This window comes from Pristis pectinata, chromosome 6, assembly GCF_009764475.1.
Source record: "Pristis pectinata isolate sPriPec2 chromosome 6, sPriPec2.1.pri, whole genome shotgun sequence".
Lineage (NCBI taxonomy): Eukaryota > Metazoa > Chordata > Chondrichthyes > Rhinopristiformes > Pristidae > Pristis > Pristis pectinata.
In genome coordinates, this window is record NC_067410.1 from 4,169,917 (window position 1) to 4,189,742 (window position 19,826).

At 45.8% G+C, this 19,826-nt stretch overlaps 1 protein-coding gene across 5 annotated transcripts in view; it reads right to left on the minus strand.

Moving 5' to 3' along the window:
• The window catches only part of mgll (monoglyceride lipase), an 83,875-nt gene extending 64,180 nt beyond the window's left edge, over nucleotides 1–19,695 (minus strand). For 2 of the 5 annotated variants that reach the window (XM_052018085.1, XM_052018084.1), the window contains exons 1-2: nucleotides 19,419–19,693; nucleotides 19,024–19,158 (exon numbers count right to left, since the gene is read on the minus strand). In XM_052018085.1, the coding sequence (XP_051874045.1) occupies nucleotides 19,024–19,139 (116 nt within the window). In that variant the 5' untranslated portion in view covers nucleotides 19,140–19,158; nucleotides 19,419–19,693. Of the gene's footprint in view, nucleotides 1–18,221; nucleotides 18,367–19,023; nucleotides 19,159–19,418 lie in introns of those variants that run through there. The other 3 variants (XM_052018086.1, XM_052018087.1, XM_052018083.1) reach the window with 3 other exon arrangements.
• Between the last annotated feature and the right edge of the window lie 131 nt (nucleotides 19,696–19,826).

Here is a 19,826-nt window from a genome sequence, read left to right on the forward strand (position 1 = left end):
TGAACTGTCAGAGGAAGTGGTAGGAGTGGGTGCGATAACATTTGAAAAGACATTTGGAAGGTACATGGATAGAGAATGTTTAGTGAGATATGGGTGAAACACAGGCAAATGGGACGAGCTTAGGTGGGCACAATGGTCAGCATGGATGAGCTGGCCTGAAGGGCCTGTTTCCATGCTGTATAACTCTATGAGGTCTGCTACAGAACCTTCACCTGTAAGTGTATTGCCTCCACAGTCCACTAATCAAACTCCAATTTGCCCATCAGCTTTGTTCACACTCAACTGCATTAGTTCCAGGTCCAGCATTAAGTTTCTCACTTTTGGAATCCAACCCATCTATTGACTCATTCTGTAACCACTCAAGAACTTTTCATTCCTCCAGAGTTAGCTTCTCATTTCCATTATTTCATCTCTGGCAGATGTTTCTGCAGCTGACAAGCTCCTAAGCTCTTAAATTTCCTCCCAAAACCTTTCTGTATCTCTCTCTCTTCTTCTCTTTAACTCTTCAACCAACCTCTTTCCTGCCTTGAAATCTCATCACGTGTCTCGGTGTCATTTTAGATCTGGTGATCTTTTTCCTGAAGCACCTTGGGACCTATTCCATGTTACCAATGCTACAGACAGTAAATGCATGTCGGTGTGATATACTGAACTGGTGACTGTTACTCTTATTTTCTATGCATTCCGTCACAACCAGCCTGACAAAGCAATAACCAGCTTTAACAATGCTCCCACATTCAAATGAATTAGGAACAAGATGACGCACCTGACTCAAAAGCAGCACACAAGATGTTGGAGGAACTCGGCAGGTCAGGCAGCATCCATGGAGAGAAATGGACAGTCAATGTTTCGGGTTGAGAACCTCCATTTGGATTACCGGTCCAGATGAAGGGTCTTGACCTGACACGTCAACTGTCCATTTCCCTCCACAGATGCTGCCTGACCCGCTGAGTTCCTCCAGATTCCAGCATCTGCAGTCTCTTGTGTCTCCACTTGACTCAAAATATTGTGCTGTCCAAGACTCTATGTTTGGGAAACAGCGATGCTTGGGAAACAGATCCTTCCTGTTTAGCCCATCCAAGCCAGGTACTTTTTGCAATTCTCTCAATCGCTGGCTATTCAGAGCCAAGGGGCAGCTTGAATCTGTTCAAGGGTGTCCCATCTAAACCAGTGCGGTGAGGATGAGCTCCCACATACAGGCAGTGAGGGGGGATAAAAGAGTTCCTGGATCTTTCATTTCTTTATATGGCCCACTGGTACCTGCTCCCAACCTTATCCAATACAGAAGGCTGCCATTCAGTTGATTAAACCCCACCGAGATGGTTTATGATGGGAATGCAATACCCCTTTGAAGAATATGAAGATACAAATATGATAGAACTATATAAGATTATCAGAGGCATAGATCAGGTAGATAGTTTTCTTCCCAGGGTGAAAATGTCAAATACCGGAGGGCATAAGTTTAAAGGTGAGAGGGGGAAAGTTTAAAGGAGATGTGCGGGGCAAGTTTTTTTACACAGAGAGTGGTGGGTGCCTGGAACAGGCTGCCCAGGGAGGTGGTGAAAGCAGATACGACGGCAATATTTAAGAGGCATTTAGACAGCCAGGGAATGGAGGGATATGGACCATGTGCGGGTAGATGGGATTAATTAGATTGGCATCATGGTCGGCACAGACGTGATGGGCCGAAGGTCCTGTTCCTGTGCTGTACTGTTCTATGTTCCATGTTCTGCGTCATTTTTTAAAAATATTCTTTCAAGGGCTGTGGGGCTTCACAACCAGAGCAAACATTTAATTGCCCATCCCTAGTTGTCCTTGAGAAGATGGCGGTGAGTTGCCTTCTTGAACTGCTGCAGTCCTTGAATTGCAGGTATATCCACAGTGCTGTTAGGGAGGGGGTTCCAGGACTTTGTCCCAGCGACGGTGAAGGTCAGTGGAGCTGTGAGGCAGTGGTTCTAATAGCTGTGTCACTGTCCTGCCACTGGACTGACCTCCTTCCTGTCCTCTAAACCCATCTCCCTGAGACCAGCTAGAAATCTGTAGAGAAGCAAAGGACTGCTGAGATCTAGATGAAAAAACAACAAGATGCTGGAGGAACTCAGCAGGCCAGGCAGCATCCGCGGAGAAACACAGACAGTCAACGTTTCGGGTCTCATTTCCATAGGTAGCTATAGAAATGGGTTACTGAGCAATAGTACTGAGGAACGGCTTCTGCAAATGGTCTCCTGTTTCCTTGGGTAAAATCCATTAAAGCTCAAGTAGTGTAGAGGTTAGCGTAACGCTATTACAGCGCTAGTGACCCGGGTTCAATTCTGACTGCTGTCTGGAAGGAGTTTGTACATTCTCCCTGTGTCTGCATGGGTTTCCTCTGGGTGCTCTGGTTTCCACCCACATTCCAAAGACGTACGGGTTAGGGAGTTGTGGGCATGCCATGTTGGCGCCGGAAGCATTACGACATTTGCGGGCTGCCCCCAGAACACTGTACGCAAAAGATGCATTTCACTGTGTTTCGATGTACATGTGACTAATGAAGAAATCTTATCTTAGTTGTTCCTTCCTGGGCAAACAACCTCACCTTCAAACACCAGGCAGACTTACTCCAGAGGTTATGATCCCAGGGAGCAACATCTCACCAAGGAGTTAAAGGCTTCAGTGGGGAAAGGGTGGGGGAGGGAAGTGGACCAAATCTGGCAGAGAATTGGCTGCCGTCCATGCTGCTGAAAATGGCTGGAATCCAAACTTGTAAGAATGTTGTTTACTGCAGGTTACTAGACAAATGAGTACAAACTAATGCTGTGAGCTTCACAGTGAATGGTACAGAAAGTGAGAACCTCCACTTTCACTGTGCCTTTCTCAAATATTCAGTCACTTCACACCTAAGTACTTACCCAAGTGTGGTTACTGTGCACTGTAGGAGGCATGACAACCCTTGTGTGCACAGTGTGATCCCACAAATGGCAATGATGATAGATAATAGATCTTGAACGAGACATCGATGGCAAACATCCCACCCTTACTCAAAAAGTAATCTTTACATTGACCTTTGGTGCCTGTCGGGACACTGGTTTGATGTCTGATCTGACTGCAAGACTCCCTCAGTATGGCCACTCCTCTGTGCAGTTTTTCCCACGGTACTGCCCTGGAATGTCAGCCTAGTTTTTGTGCTTGGATCTGTGCCATAGGTTATTCCATAATACACACAGGTGCAGCATAAGGCTTTCTCGGTAATGGTGAACACACTTTGTAGCAAGGTGCTTACTAAATAAACCATAGTTCTGTGTCTGCTGTTTGTAACAGGTACGGGAACTTCAGTGAATCAGAAATTGTAAGCCCCAGACTACAAGAGAGCTTAACATATGAGGAAAGTCTCTGGGCCTGTACTCGATGGAGTTCAGAGGGATGAGAGGGGATCTCATTGAAACCTGCCGAATACTGAAAGGCCTGAATAGAGTGGACATGGAGAGGATGTTTCCAGTAGTGCAAGAGTCTGGGACCAGAGGGCACAGCCTCAGGATGAAGGGACGTCCCTTTAGAACTGAGATGAGGAGGAATTTCTTCAGCCAGACGGCGGTGAATCTGCGGAATTCATTGCCACGGAGCGCTGTGGAGGCCAAGTCATTGGGTGCATTTAAGGCAGAGATTGATAGGTTCTTGATTGGTGAGGGGGTTAAGAGTTACGGGGAGAAGGCAGGAAATAGGATTAAAAAAATCAGCCATGAAAAACTCAACGATGCTGGAGGAACTCAGCAGGCCAGGCAGCATCTGTGGAGAAAAGTAGGCAGTCAACGTTTTGGGTCAGGACTCTTCTTCAGGACTCAAATCAACCTGCTTTTCCCCACGGATGCTGCCTGGCCTGCTGAGTTCCTCCAGCATCATCGTGTTTTTCATCTAGATTCCAGCGTCTGCCGTCCTTTGTTTCTCTAAAAAATCAGCCATGATTGAATGGCAGAACAAACGATGGGCCGAATGGCCTAATTCTGTTCCTATATCTTATGGTCTTAGGGAGATCTGGGGAGGGTGGAAAGGGGCAGGGAGAAAACAACTGGTGGCTCCAAAGGGAAAAATGTAACGGGAAAGAGACAAAGAGAAACCAACTGAGGGACAGGAGGTGAGAAGTAGGGAGAGGACTGAGGTTGGTCGGGAATCAGACAGAGGAAACTACAGAGAGGAGATGGAGAGGGAAGGAGAGGGAGGGAGGAAAGAGAGAGGGGAGGAGGACGGAGAGGAGAGTGGAGAGAGAGATACAGATCAAGCATAGAATAGCTGCAGAAAGAAAGGAAGGAGACACGGCATTGAAGTATAAACATTGTGGGGAGTATTTTCCAAGTTCTCTTTTGTGTTGGGTCACTTCCTGCCAATGAAGTGTTGTGAACAGTGGTCACTGATGTAATATATTCCTACCTGCAAATCAATTTAGATACGTAGGAAACAGAAGTAGGAGTAGGCTATTGGACCCCCCAGTCTGTTAACACTGGCACCCCAGCGTCTATCCCTGAGGCAGCCCCTTTGCCAGAGCCTCCCAGTCTGAAATGACCCCGTTTGTCTCGTTCACGCACCAAACCGCAGTCCATGCCACATGCGCTTCAGTGGCATCTTGTGGCAGGTCTTTGGCCGGTTCAATTACACCACACCCATTGCTTCCAATTAATCTGTCCTCTTAGTACAACCTCAGAAGACAAACAGCTTTGTCAAACATGATTTATAGAACCATAGAACAGTACAGCACAATACAGGCCCTTCGGCCCACAATGTTGTGCCGACCTTTACACCTCGCCTAAGACTGTCTAACCCCTTCCTCCCACTTATGCCTCTATTTTAAATTCCTCCATATGCTTATCTAGTAATTGACCAATGTACCTGCCTCCACCACCACTCCAGGCAGCGCATTCCACACCCCAACCACTCTCTGGGTAAAAAACCTTCCTCTGATATCTCCCTTGAACTTCCCACCCATTACTTTAAAGCCATGCCCTCTTGTATTGAGCATTGGTGCCCTGGGAAAGAGGCACTGGCTGTCCACTCTATCTATTCCTCTTAATATTTTGTACACCTCTATCTTGTCTCCTCTCATCCTCCTTCTCTCCAAAGAGTAAAGCCCCAGCTCCCTTAGTCTCTCCTCATGATGCACACTCTCTAAACCAGGCAGCATCCTGGTAAATCTCCTCTGCGCCCACATCCTTCCTATAATGAGGAGACCAGAACTGGACACAGTGCTCTTTCCCCTCACTTCCCCTCTATAATTCCATGCTGACTCTGCCCAGTCCCATTAATATTTTCTGTTACCACTTCCTTAGTAATAGATTCCAGCATTTTTCCTGACTCCGGACTATTTCCTCACTTCGTCTATTTTTAAATAGTGGAGTTACATTTGTCACCTTCCAATCTGCAGGAACCTGTTCAAGAATCTATAAACTTCTGTAAGGTGGCAATTGTATCCACTATCTCCGTCACCACCTCCTTCAAAACCTTGGGATGCAGGTCACCAGGAGACTTGGGATTTTACTGGCAATTGATAACTGATTTATTATTGTCATGTGTACTGAGATACAGTGAAAAGGTTTGATTTGCGTGCAGACAGATCATTCCATACATAAGTACGTCGAGATTGTACAGAAGGAAAACAAAAGGAAGAATCCAGAATATAATGTTGCAGTTCCCAGAGAAAGTGCGGTGCAGGCAGACAAATAAGTTGCAAGGGCCATGACGAGGTAGGTTGGCAGATCAAGAGTTCATCTTTAAGATCAAGAGGTCTGTTCAAGAGTCTTGTAACAGCGGGATAGAAGCTGTCCTTGAGCCTGGTCGTAAGCATTCTCAAGCTTTATTATCTTCTATGCGATGGGAGAGGGGAGAAGAGAGAATGTCTGGGGTGGGTGGGGTCTTTGATAATGCTGGCTGCTTTTACTAAGGCAGCGAGAAATGTAGACAGAGTCCACGGAGGGGAGGCTGGTTTCTGTAATGTGCTGAGCTGCGTCCACTCTCTGCAGTGTCTTGCATTTCTGGCCAGAGCATACCTGGATTTCTGCTGCATTAATTTCAACAATCCCAACTTTTCCCTGATGCCAGTTTCTTCTTCGTTCTCTCCAGACCTGTATTCCATGATTTGTGGGTTTCTGCATCTCCTTCCATGAAGACTCACTTAAAATAATTAATTTCTCTGCCATTTCCTTATTCCAAATATAATTTCCTTCAGCTCACACTGCGAGGGAACTACATTAACTTTTCCTACACTTTTCCTGATACATCTCCATGGAAACTATAACAGTCTGTTTGTGTTTCCCACTGGACGTACTCTCATATTCCACCTCCTTCCCATAGGAATGTCTTGCTCCTCCTTTCCTGAATTCAGAAATGTTCCTGATCATTGGGCTTACTGCTCATGGGACATCAATTCCTTGGAGTGTAGGAGACTGAGAGCTGATCTCATAGAGGTGCACAGAATTATAAGAGACATAGATACACACTCAGTGAATGCACTCAGTCTTTTTCCCAGGGTTGGAGAATCAATAACCAGAGGGCATAGATTTAACTAGAGGGGGAAAGATTTAATAGGAACTTGAGAGACAACTTTTTACACAAAGGGTGGTATGTACATGGAATGAGCTGCCAGAGGAAGTGGTTGAGGCAGGTACAATAACAACTTTTAAAAGACAGTTGGACAGGTACATGGATTGGAAAGGTTTAGAAGGTTATGGGCCAAACACTGGCAAATGGGACTAGCTTGGATGGGGCATCTTGGTCAGCATGGACCAGTTGGGCTGAATGGCCTATTTCTGTGTTTTATAACTCTATGACTCTACTCTTTTTGACAATATTACAACCCTTCTACTTTGGTCTATTGCTGTCTTTAACTTCTCTTCTTAGCCATGACTTTCCGAGTTGGGTATTAGTGCCTTGAAGGGACACACATAAACTATCTACAAGTTCTTTAAATGTCAGCTATGCATAATTACTGTTAATATAGTTGCCTAATCTATCACGCTTCGTACTTCCACAGTTTTTTTGTTTAGGTTTAAGACCGTGGTTTCAGATTAAACTACATCGTAGTGTAGCGGTTAGCGTAAGGTTATTACAGCGGGGCAGGCACAGTAGTGTAGAGGCTAGTGTAACGCTATTACAGCACCAGTGACCCGGGTTCAATTCCGGCTGCTGTCTGTAAGGAGTTTATACATTCTTCCCGTGTCTGCGTGGGTTTCCTCCGGGTGCTCCGGTTTCTTCCCACATTCCAAAGACGTATGGGTTAGGAAGTTGTGGGCATGCTATGTTGGCGCCAGAAGCATGGTGACACTTGCGGGCTGCCCCCAGAACACTCTACGCAAAAGATGCATCTCACTATGTGTTTCAATGTACATGTGACTAGTAAAGATATCTTTGTACTAAATTCTGTCATATTATGATTACTCTTCTCTAAAGGCCTCTTAGTTACAAGATTGTTAATTAACCTTTTTTCTATTTGCACAGTGCTAGACTTAAAATAGCCTGTTCCCTGATTAGTCTGTCAACATACTAATTTGGAAAACCATCTTATATACGCTTCCTGAATTGGAAAGAATGCAGAGGAGATTTATGAGGATGTTGCTGGGACTCGAGGGACCGAGTTATGGAGGGAGGTTGAGCAGGCTGGGACTTTATTCATTGGAGCGTAGGAGACTGAGGGGTGATCTTATAGAGGTGTATAAAATCATGAGGGGCATAGATAGGGTGAATACGCACATCTTTTTCCCAGGGTTGGGGAATCAAGAACTAGAGGGCATAGGTTTAAGGTGAGAGGGGAGATTTAGTCAGAACCTGAGGGGCAATCTTTTCACCCATAGGGTGGTCCATATATGGAATGAGCTGCCAGAGGAAGTGGTTGAGACAGGTACATGGGTCGGAAAGGTTTAGAGGGATATGGGCCAAACATGGGCAAATGGGACTAGCTTAGATGGGAATCTTGATCAGCATGGACCAGTTGGCCCAAAGGGCCTGCTTCCGTGCTCTGTGACTCTATGACTCTAATTCATCCTCCACACCCTATGTACAAGTCTATGACACTATACCTAATGCAATCAAACGGGATTAGTGCAGATCGGCAAAAAGGTCAGCAGGGACATGACGGGCCAAATGGCCTGTTTCTGTGCCGTGTGACTCTATAAATCTAGGACTATTATTGCCAACTTGGTTTGTCCAGTTTAAATATAAATTAAAGTCCCCCATGATTATTGTATTACCTTGTTATATATGCTTCTAATATCCTGATTTAACTCTGCCCTACATTACCGCTATTGTTTGGGAATCAATGTACAATTCCCATCAATGTTTTCTATTGCTTGCTCTTTCTTAGCTCTGGCCAAACTGATCCTACAGCCTCTTTTCCCTTTCTTTTGTAACACGACCACCCTGCCTTCCTTTCTAATTTGTCAATGTCTTTGAAAAGTTAAGTAACCTGGAATATTTAGATCCCAATCTTGGTTATTTTGCCACCATGTCTGGGTAATGACCATTAGACAGTGCCGCTATATTTATCTATCTTGTTGCGAATGCTACGTGCATTCTGGTAAAGGGCTTTCAATTTTATCTTTACCATCTTTGACTCTAATTTCATGAATACTTTCATGCTTGCATGATCTGTTCCTTCTGATGGGCTCTAATTATCATTTCCCTGCAATATCACATTGTCCTTTAACTTTTTAAATTTCCTCTCACTAGAAACCTCCCTGCCACCATTTAGCTTAGGACTTTATCTATAGCCCGAGTTATTCAGTTTGCTGAGGCACTGGACCTGCACAATTCAAGTGAAGCCTGTTCCAATGGAACAGCTTTCTCTTTCCCAACTACTGTGCCAATTTCTCCCACACCTATCTCTGAGCAGTGCATTCAACTCTCCACTGGTGTCACAAATAGACAGGATGGTGAAGAAGGTGTTTGGCACACTGGCCTTCATCAGTCAGGGCACTGAGTATAGACGTTGGCACGTTATGTTGCAGTTGTACAAGACATTAGTGAGGCCGCATTTGGAATATTGTGTTCAGTTTTGGTCAGCCTGCTGTAGAAAGGATGTCATTAAGCTGGAAAGAGTGCAGAGGAGATTTACGAGGATGTTGCCGGGACTCGAGCGACTGAGTTATGGAGAGAGGTTGAGCAGGTTAGGACTGTTTTCATTGGAGTGTAGGAGAATGAAGGGTGATCTTATAGAGGAGTATAAAATCATGAGGGGCATAGATAGAGTCAATATGCACCGTCATTTTCCAAGGGTTGGGGAATCAAGAACTAGGGGGCATAGGTTTAAGGTGATGAGGAAGAGATTTTATAGGAACCTGAGGGGCAACTTTTTCACCCAGATGATTATCAGTAAATGGAACGAGCTGCTGAAGGAAGTGGTTGAGGCAGGTACATTAACAACATATAAAAGGTACTTGGACAGGTACATGGATAGGAAAGGTTTAGAGGGATATGGGCCAAATGTGGGCAAGTGGGAATCTTGGTCAGCATGGTCTAGTTGGGCAGAAGGGCTTGTTTCCATGCTGTATGACTCTATGACTCTGTCTGTTGTCACTCTCTACCAGCTTGCATGTGGCTCTGTTAGCAATCCAGAGATCATTTTCTTTGTGGTTCTGCCTTTTAATTTTGTCCATTGCTTCCTCGTTATTCAATTCCCTAAGAAACTGCCCAACCCATTTCAAGTGAAACTCCTGCAGACAGAACAACTCCTCCTGCTTCAATGCCAATGGACCATGACAATTGGATTTTACTCTTCCCATTCCAAGTTCTTCTGAGTTCCATTGTTCCTACATCTCACTCTGTTGTGCACAAGACAGAAACTCACCAGAGAGCTTTGGAGTGTATGGCTAAAAAGTGAAATTTGTTAAGAAAGAGCAACTAAGATAAGATTTCTTTATTAGTCACACATACATCGGAACACACAGTGAAATGCATCTTTTGCATGGAGTTTTTCTGGGGGCAGCCCGCAAGTGTCACCATGCTTCTGGCGCCAACATACCATGCCCACAACTTCCTAACCCGTACGTCTTTGGAATGTGGGAGGAAACTGGAGCACCCGGAGGAAACCCACGCAGACACAGGGAGAACGTACAAACTCCTTACAGACAGTGCCTGGAATTGAACCTGGGTCGCTGGCGTGGTAATAGCATGATGCTAGCCGCTACACTACCATGTTCAGACCTGTGTTTTATTTGATTGCCCCATTCTCTGAGGCAGCCCTATAATCACAGTACATGGAAAATGATTCCAATTGTGTTACAGTAACTGTAAGTTTATCAAGAACCTAACAGAATTCCTGTGACATCGCTCACATTAAAATCATGAGAGATATAGACAGGATAAATGCACACAGGATATTTCACAGTGTTGGGGAATCAAAAACTAGAGGGCATAGGTTTAAGGTGAGAGGGGAGATTTAATAGGAACCTGAGGGGCAACTTTTTCACTCAGAGGCTGGTCAGTATATGGAACGAGCTGCCAGAGGAAGTGGTTGAGGCAGGTACATTAACAACATTTAAAAGACACTTGGACAGGTACATGGATAGGAAAGGTTTAGAGGTATATGGGTCAAACCCAGCAAATGGGACTAGCTTAGGTGGGAATCTTGGTCAGTATGGACCGGTTGGGCCGAAGGGCCTGTTACCATGCTGTATGACTCTTATGACTCTTATTTAGTGTGGGGGTCATAACCATGACTTTTAATCGTTAAGTGAGAGCTGCAATTTACCTAAGATCATTAATCCACTGTGCAAACTGTATCCATGATGGAGAACTAACATAAATAGGCATGTCAGGAAGATTGCTGACCCTAAATGTATCCGTGAGGCTGTTTCTCACTTTGAACACTGCTTGTGGTGCCTGAATAGTCTGGTTTACAGGAACCAGTGTTGACCAAAATCCCCTTCCTTTTAATACTTGTCTTCAAATGTGATTAGTCAAACTACAGTCAGCACTTCTTCAAGTATCTGAACATTGAGTTAGTGATCAGAATTGATCTTTCGCTGAATCACTTAGTCTGAATGTTTCACATAATGATTCCACTGTGCGCACAGCACCATTAACCTTGAGATTTTTGTCTGCAGCATTGACCATTTCTCTATCTCACCTCCCTCAATGTTACCTTTCTACTTGGGACACATTTTTTGCTGAACCACCCCCACTTTCTCAAGGGAAATTGTAGATTGGCGATAAATGCTGTGCAAGTTCTTGCTGTGATATCCTTACCCACCCCAACAGAATCAGAATCAGAATCAGGTTTATTATCACTGACTTATATGTCGTGAAATGTGTTGTTTTGCGGCAGCAGTACAGTGCAAAGACATAGAATTACTAAAAATTACAAAATAAATAAATAGCGCAAAAAAAAAGGAATAACGATGTAGTGTTCAAGGGTTCATGGATGGTTCAGAAATCTGATGACGGAGGGGAAGAAGCTGCTCCTGAATCACTGAACATGGATCTTCAGGCTCCTATACCTCCTCCCTGATAGTGGTAACGAGAAGAGGGCATGTCCCGGGTAGTGAGGGTCCTTAGTGATGGATGCCGCCTTCTTGAGGCACCGCCTCTTGAAGATGTCCTCGATGGTGGGGAGGGTTGTGCCTGTGGTGGAGCTGGCTGAGTCTACAACCCTCTGCAGCCTCTTGCAATCCTGTACATTGCAGCCTCCATACCAGGCAGTGATGCAACCAGTCAGAATGTTCTCCACCGTACATCTGTAGAAATTTGCAAGTCTTTAGTGACATACCAAATCTCCTCAACTCCTAACAGAGTAGAGCCACTGGCGTGCCTTCTTTGTGATTGCATCAATGTGTTGGGCCCAGGATAGATCCTCCGAGATGTTGGCGCCCAGGAACTTGAAGCCGCTCACCCTTTCCACCGCTGACCCCTCAATGAGGACTGGTGTGTGTTCTCCTGACTTCCCCTTCCTGAAGTCCACAATCAGTTCCTTGGTCTTCCAGACATTGAGTGCGGGGTTGTTGTTGCAACACCACTCACCTAGCCAATCTTTCTCACTCCTGTACGCCTCCTCGTCGCCATACAACAGATACTGAATTTCAGTAGCTTAGTTCCATTCACACCTGCACCTTCACTTCACCATCCATCCTTGATGTACTCAGTTCACCAAGTGTCACTGTCACTCAGCCTGATTTTGCTAAAAGACAGAACAGTTTCCAGGAACCCTCAAAACACCATATGACCTACACCAGGTCCTATTCCTTACATTCTTAAGGATACTATATCAGAATCACTCCCTCAGATGTTGGAGGACAGCCAGCCTGTTAAACAAAGTGCTTTAGTAAACAAAAAAACTTACAGAGAAACACACACCCTTTCTCTATCTACTGTAAGCTTCTCTGCAAACACTGTCGCAATTCACACAGTGCTCAGTTGGTCATACTTGAAGGGGTGTAACCAAATGTTACATGAGCCACGTGTGCTATTGTACATCTGTTGTCTCAGATGTATGTTAAAACTTCCAAGGCACTTTATTTTCTGGGGGAAAAAAGCAAGATAGTTCTTTCCCTGTGTACTGTCAGTCTTATATCTTTCAGTGGAGCCACTCAACCAAGTCCTTTTCGTTTATTGCATCGTTGGTTGTGGAAGCTTGCTGTGCATGGATTAATACCACCTGTCCCTGCATGATGATTGCCACTTCAAAAGTTGACTGTAAAGGAACCCAATACACTTCACAGGCTAATGTTCATGGAGGCAGCTCATTTTCACCCAGAGATCTTTATCACAGTGTCATAGAGTCATCCAGCATGGAAACAGGCCCTTCGGCCCAACTAGTCCATGCCGACCAAGATGCTCATCTCAGCCAGTCCCATTTGCCAGTGTTTGGGCCATATCCCTCTAAACCTTTCCTATCCACATATCTGTTAAACGCTGTTAGTGTACCTGCCTCAACCACTTCCTCTGGCAGCTCGTTCCATACACTGACCACCCTCTGCGTGGAAAAGTTGCCCCTCAGGTACCTATTAAATCTCTCCCCTCTCACCTCAAACCTGTGCCCTCTTGTTCTTGATTCCCCAACTCTGGGAAAAACACTGTGTGCATTCACCCTATCTATGCCCCTCGTGATTTAAAACATGACTTTATGGTAATAATAAATGCTTGTCTAACCATTATTGCCAAATTCAGTTTGGGAATTTTAACAAAGTGCTTTGGATGTCCTAAGGTAACAAAATATGCTTCAGAAGTGCAAGTTCATTCCATATTTTCCTCTTCCTAACCCAAGCACAGAGCTACAAGCTCGCCCTGGTCTGTACAACTCAGTGCAGGCCAGTCTTCAGAATAAAGCCTGCATTCAGGAGCCTTGCTACACATCGTCAGTGAACTGCCACAATCCCCCAATTTCCACCAATCCACCAGGGAATGTCCCCTGGGATTTACGCCAGAACTCTCAAGGAGATGAATTTTCTTCAGCCTGGAGTTTTAAGATGTTTGAAACTTTTGTTTTCCCTCCAAATTATTGAAACTCAAAGCTTTTCTTTGTTCAGTTTTATGCAGGGAATGTTTGACCCCTGGTCCACCTACTCCCACATAGTTCATGAGGCAGCCCCACTCTTAACAGAGAAGGACTAGCCCTTGTATTCCATCCTTTAAAACCATAGCTCCCAGAGGCAGCTCATTACTGGACCCAGCAGTACTGGCACTGAAAAGACCCCAAACTGAAAATTTACCGTCCTTCTCTAACCATTGTAACAAGACCAGGGCATGTCAGGCACGAGTCATGGTTCTGTGGGAAGCACTGTCACTCCTGAGTGGGAAGGTTGATGGTTTGAGTCCCACTTCAAGGACTTGAACCTCACAAAATCTAGGTTGACACATCAACAGTGGTCTGAGCAGGCATTTAAATTTGATCACCAATAACAACATTTAAAAGACACTTGGACAGGTATATGGATAGGAAAGGTTTAGAAGGGGAGAACCATAGAACACTACAGCACAGAAAACAGGCCATTCGGCCCTTCTAGTCTGTGCCAAAACTTTATTCCGCTAGTCCCATTGACCTGCACCCAGTCCATAACCCTCCAGACCTCTCCCATCCATATATCTATCCTATTTATTCTTAAAATCTAAGATTGAGCCCACATTTACCACGTCAGATGGCAGCTCGTTCCACACTCCCACCACTCTCTGAGTGAAGAAGATCCCCTTGGGTCAAATGCAGGCAAATGGGACTAGCTTAGATGGGCATCTTGGTCGGCATGGACCAGGTGGGCCGAAGAGCCTGTTTCCATCCTGTACGACTCTATATGCACATGTGTGTTTCATATTTGTTGGGGAGCTGTGTCCCTCCTGCCTCTCCTTCTGTCATGTGCTCCTATGTTAAAGAACCACAACTATTCAGGGTGTTGCCTCTCTGATGAAAAGGTCCTCTCAGACGGACATAAAAATGTCCCAGGGGACCATCCCAAAACAGAGCAGCAGAACTTGCCAAAAGTTAACCTTCAAGCAAAATCATGAAAATAGTCAAGACACCATTGCTTTGCTGTTGGTGTGTACACTGTCTCTGGATTTCCTGCTCTACAACTGACCCTGCACTTCAAGGCAAGGACATCATTGCCAGTAAATCATGGGATGTGAAAATCAAAATAGAGAAGCAATTCTTTATAATGGCTTTCAATCCAGATAAATGGGAGGTATTGCATTTTGGGAGATCAAACCAGGGTAGGACTTATACAGTGAATAGTAGGGCCCTGGGGAATGTTATTGAACAGCAGACCTAGGAGTCCAAGGGCATAGTTTGCTGAAAGCAGCATCACAGGTAGACAGGGTGGTGAAGAAGGCATTTGGCATGCTGGTCTTCATCAGTCAGGGCATCGAGTACAGGAGTTGGGAAGTTATGTTGCAGTTGTGTAAGTCATTGGTGAGGTCTCACTTGGAGTACTGTGTGCAATTTTGGTCACCCTGTTATTGGAAAGACGTTATTAAACTAGAAAGAGTGCAGAAAAGATTTACCAGGATGTTGCCTGGACTTGGGGGCCTGAGTTACAAGGAGAGGTTGTGTAGACTAGGACTTTATTCCCTGGAACGTAGGAGATTGAGGGGTGACCTGATAGAGGTGTATAAGATTATGAGGGGCATAAGCAGGGTGAAAGTCTTTTTCCCAGGGAGGGGGTTCTAAAAACAAGAGGGCATAGGTTTAAAATAAGATAAGATATCTTTATTAGTCACATGTACATCGAAACACACAGTGAAATGCATTTTCTCGTAGAGTGTTAAGGGGGCAGTCCGTAAGTGTCGCCACGCTTCCGGCGCCAATGTAGTATGCCCACAACTTCCCAACCCGTACGTCTTTGGAATGTGGGAGGAAACCGGAGCACCCGGAGGAAACCCACGCAGACACGGGGAGAACGTACAAACTCCTTACAGACAGTGGCTGGAATTGAACCTGGGTCGCTGGCACTGTAATAGTGTTACACTAACCGCTACACTACCATGCCTGCCCCAAGATCAGAGGCGAGAGATTTAAAAGGGACTTCAGGGGCAGCTTCTTCACGCAAAGGGTGGCGCGTATTTGGAACGAGCTGCCAGAAATAGTGGCTGAGGTGGGCACATTAGCAATGTTTAAAAGCTGTCTGGATAAGTACATGGATAGGAGAGGTTTAGAGGGTTATGGGCCAAACGCGCACAGATGGGGCTAGCTCACTGGGCAACACAGTTGGCATGGACGAGTTGGGCCGAAGGGCCTGTTTCCATGCTGTATGACTCCATATTCACTGGTTGGTACATGCATCATCCTTCGTAACTGAGCCCACGTCCGCACAAATCAATAAGATCCAAGCTTCAGTCCTCTGTTCACTCTTCATTTTAGGGCAGCACAGTGGTGCAGCTGGATCCTGACATCGGTTCGATCCTGACCTCAGGGGCTGTCCGTGAAGAGTTTGCACGTTCTCCCTGTGACCACAGGTCTTTCTCCCTGGGTGCTCCTGTTCGCTCCCACATCCTATAGGTTAACTGTCCACTGTAAATTGCCCCTTGTGTAGGTTGGTGCTGGGAGAATCAGGAAAGAATTGACGGGAATGTAGGGAGAATAAAATGGTTTGGTGTAGGATTGGTGCAGGAGAATGCTTGTTTGCTAGCGTGGACTGGGTGGGCCGAAGGACCTGTCTCAGCACTGTCTGACTCTATGACACATTCTGGAGGGAACACCATAATTGGAAGCACTATCACTGGCTTAGAACCAACAAGATCCCATTCCTGGTCACTCATTGGTCCACCTTGATGTTCCCGCTCAGATGACAAAGCTCAAATGGAGGAAGCAAAGAGGTAAAGAGATTTGGATGCTCCAGAATCCCTGCACCTCTGTCATCAATGTAAAAGGAACCTTCGAGCCCAGCTTGGTCTGATCAGCCATCTCTGTACACATCGCAACACTATAGACTAGATGAGAACAACTGATCGACAACAACAACAAAACAACAACAGCAGAGAGACACGAGAGACGGCGGATGCTGGAATTTGGAGCAACAACCAATCTGCTGGAGGAACCTAGCGGATCAGGCAGCATCCGTGGAGGCAGAGGGATGGTCCTGATGCAGGCTCTCAACCCTAAACCTCAAGCAGCATCTCTGGAAGGGAAAGGAATTGTCAACGTTTTGGGTTGAAACCCTGCATCAGGACAACATATGGGCATACAGATTGTAATCTTGGTATTGTGTAGCCCAAGGGAAGGTGATTCGGCCCGTCACTTTTCTCTGCTGGCTCTCTGGATTTAACTAATTATTCCCACCAACTCAAATTTTGCAATGGTCCTGGCAAATTTCAGGCAAATGTCCATCTGTGGAAGCTCCTGTTGAATCTGCTCTGTTCACCCTTTCAGGGCAGTGTTTTGGAGATCAGAACAACTCACTGCCAGAAATAATTATGACATCTCCCCTGGTTCTTTTGCCATTTATCTTCAATCTGTACTCTTGTTAACAAGCAGCAGAAGCTGGTTTTCCCTTCTAACTTGGAGAATTGCATTCAGTTCTGGTCGCCCCATTACAGGAAGGATATGGAGGCTTTGGAGAGGCTGCAGAAGAGGTTCACCAGGATGCTGCCTGGATTAGAGGGTATGTGCGACAAGGAGAGGTTGGACAAACTTGGACACACAAGAGACTGCAGATGCTGGAATCTGGAGCAACAAACAATCTGCTGGAGGAACTCAGTGGGTCGAGCAGCATCTGCGGGAGGGAAAGGAATTGTCGACATTTCAGGTCGAAACCCTTCATCAGGACTGCATCCAAGTTGGACAAACTTGGGTTATTTTCTCTGGAGCAGTGGAGGCTGAGGGGAGATCCGGTAGAAGTTTATAAGATTATGAGAGGCATAGATAGACAGGTGATATCTTTTCCCCAGAGTCAAGATGTCTAGTACTAGAGGGCATGCTTTTAAGGTGAGAGGGGGAAAATTCAAAGGTGATGTATAGGGCCAAGTGGTGGGTGCCTGGAATGTGCTGCCAGGGGTGGTGGTGGAGGCAGATACAATAGAGGGGTTTAAGAGCCTCTTAGACAGGCACATGGATGTGCAGGGATTGGAGAGATCAGACCATGTGCAGGCAGAAGGGATTAATGTAATCAGGCATCATTAGTTTAATTAGTTTGGCACAACACTGTGGGCTGAAGGGCCTGTTCCTGTGTTGTACTGTTCTGTGTTCTATATCATTTTGAACTTCTGTTTCCTACAACAATGATTAATTTTTATCAATGCATCATAGAAAGCATCCTATCCAGATGCATCACAGCTTGGTACGGCAACTGCTCTGCCTGGGACCGCAAGAAACTGCAGAGAGATGTGGACGCAGCTCAGAATGTCACAGAAACCAGCCTCCTCTCCATGGACTCTGTCTACACTTCTCACTGCCTCAGTAAAGCAGCCAACATAATCGAAGACTCCACCTACCCCAGACATTCTCTCTTCTCCCCCTCCCATCAGGCAGAAGATACAAAAGCCTGAAAGCACGTACCACCAGGCTCAAGGACAGCTTCTATCCAGCTGTTATAAGACTATTGAACGGTTCCCCAGTATGATAAAATGGACACTTGACCTCACAATCTACCTCATTATGACCTTGCACCTTATTGTCTGCCTGCACTTTCTCTGTAATTGTAACACTTTATTCTGCATTCTGTTATTGTTTTCCCTTGTACTACCTCAATGAACTGATGTGATGAAATGATCTGTATGGACGGCATGCAAGACAAGTTTTTCACTGTACCTCGGTACAAGTGACAATAATAAACCAACACCAATACCTGCAGCTCCTCTGTCGCCCGCCAAGGCACGGCCCAGGAGGGCCATGAAGCAAAAGTTTGACAGCAACCATCGTGTTAGAGAGCTGAGTTTAACAGAACAGCTTTAACTGAAGGGAGAGTGCGGAGGGGTGGATCAGAAGGCGCGTCGGCCGAGACCGGAGCGATCCGATCAGCGAGCGGGAGAGAGGTCTTGTCGAATTGGTCGGGCGATGCAAGGATTTCTTTATGTCGCCCAGGGCGCTACGACAATGCAAATCAACCTTTGCAATGGTGTATCCTGGTGCAGGTGGTATAAAGGAGTGCACCACTGTACAACTCAAACACACCAGTTGTGGAGAATTATCCGTGCAATAAACGAGCCCAGGAACCGTTTCACATCGATTATCCCACCGCATTTAATCCATCGAGATTTATGTCCTAATTCCTGCCCCTGTTAATTGGACATACGGACTTTAACTTTTTCATTACACAGCAGGGTGAAAGGAGGTCTGAGGAAACATTACATCAAGAAGTTCCTGATTAAGTATTGATTTTCAAAGCCGGGTATAGCTTGCAGTGTGTCTTTTAAAGGAAAGGACGACAAGGTTCATTGTCTCTGATGAAGGATTGCACCCTTGCCTGATACCTGAGAAAGCCGCTCCCTCGGAACTCACTGTTGTAACACACCTCATGAATCCCAGCCAAACGTTCTGCTTTATAACTCACAAAGGTCAAATACACCTGCACAGCACACGCCACGATAAACTCACTCACCAACTCATGCCCCTTGAGTTTAGCTCCAAACAACTCACAGAGTGCTCACCTGGGGGGAGTTGAGGGTTCCCAGTACCGACAGAACAGGTAGTTTCCATCCTCGTTGACAAAGTGCTTCAGGTCTCTGTAGAGCAAGCCTTGGGGAGTCAAACGGTCCTGAAGCATTGTATCAGTACAGCAGGTCCTGGTACACATTATCAGAGGGAGAGAGATGGAACAATTTAGAAAGTTACATCACTGCTGTATGTCTCCAACTGTTCTCTAGCCATGATGTCAACTCTCCGGGGAGCTGTGCCCTCTGCGACGGGAACACATTCTCAACCCATGTGCCCAACAGCCACCACGGAAGGCGTTTGAAATGGGGAACGGAACCCAGCGGAGTCCTCGAATAAATAACCGTAACGGATCACGAAACAATGACATAACACAGGGGGACCCCCTTACCTCGTTATCACGGCGTCTCCCTGCCAAGCCCTCGCCTCTCGCTTCGCATTGCGCTCCGCAATCTTGTGAAGAATGTTTTTTTTGAACACTTCCTCCTCTATGAATCGCGGAAATCACATCGACTGCCTCTGGCGGTGTTCTGATGCTCCCCCCTTTGGCTAATTTGGTATTTTGTTTCAGCGAGAGACCTGAGTGCTGTCGGAGGGAGCTCTTTGTGCGCGTTCGCTGGCAATCTTTTTTGTACCATGAATAATACACACACACATTGAACACTGCATTGTTCACGTGAGCCACTTGGCATGTGTGTGGCTGGGAAGCCGATGTCACTAATTGTATTCTGAGATATAACGATAAGGAAAATAGGTCAGGAATAAAGGAATGCTGGAAACACTGAGCGGGTCACGCAGC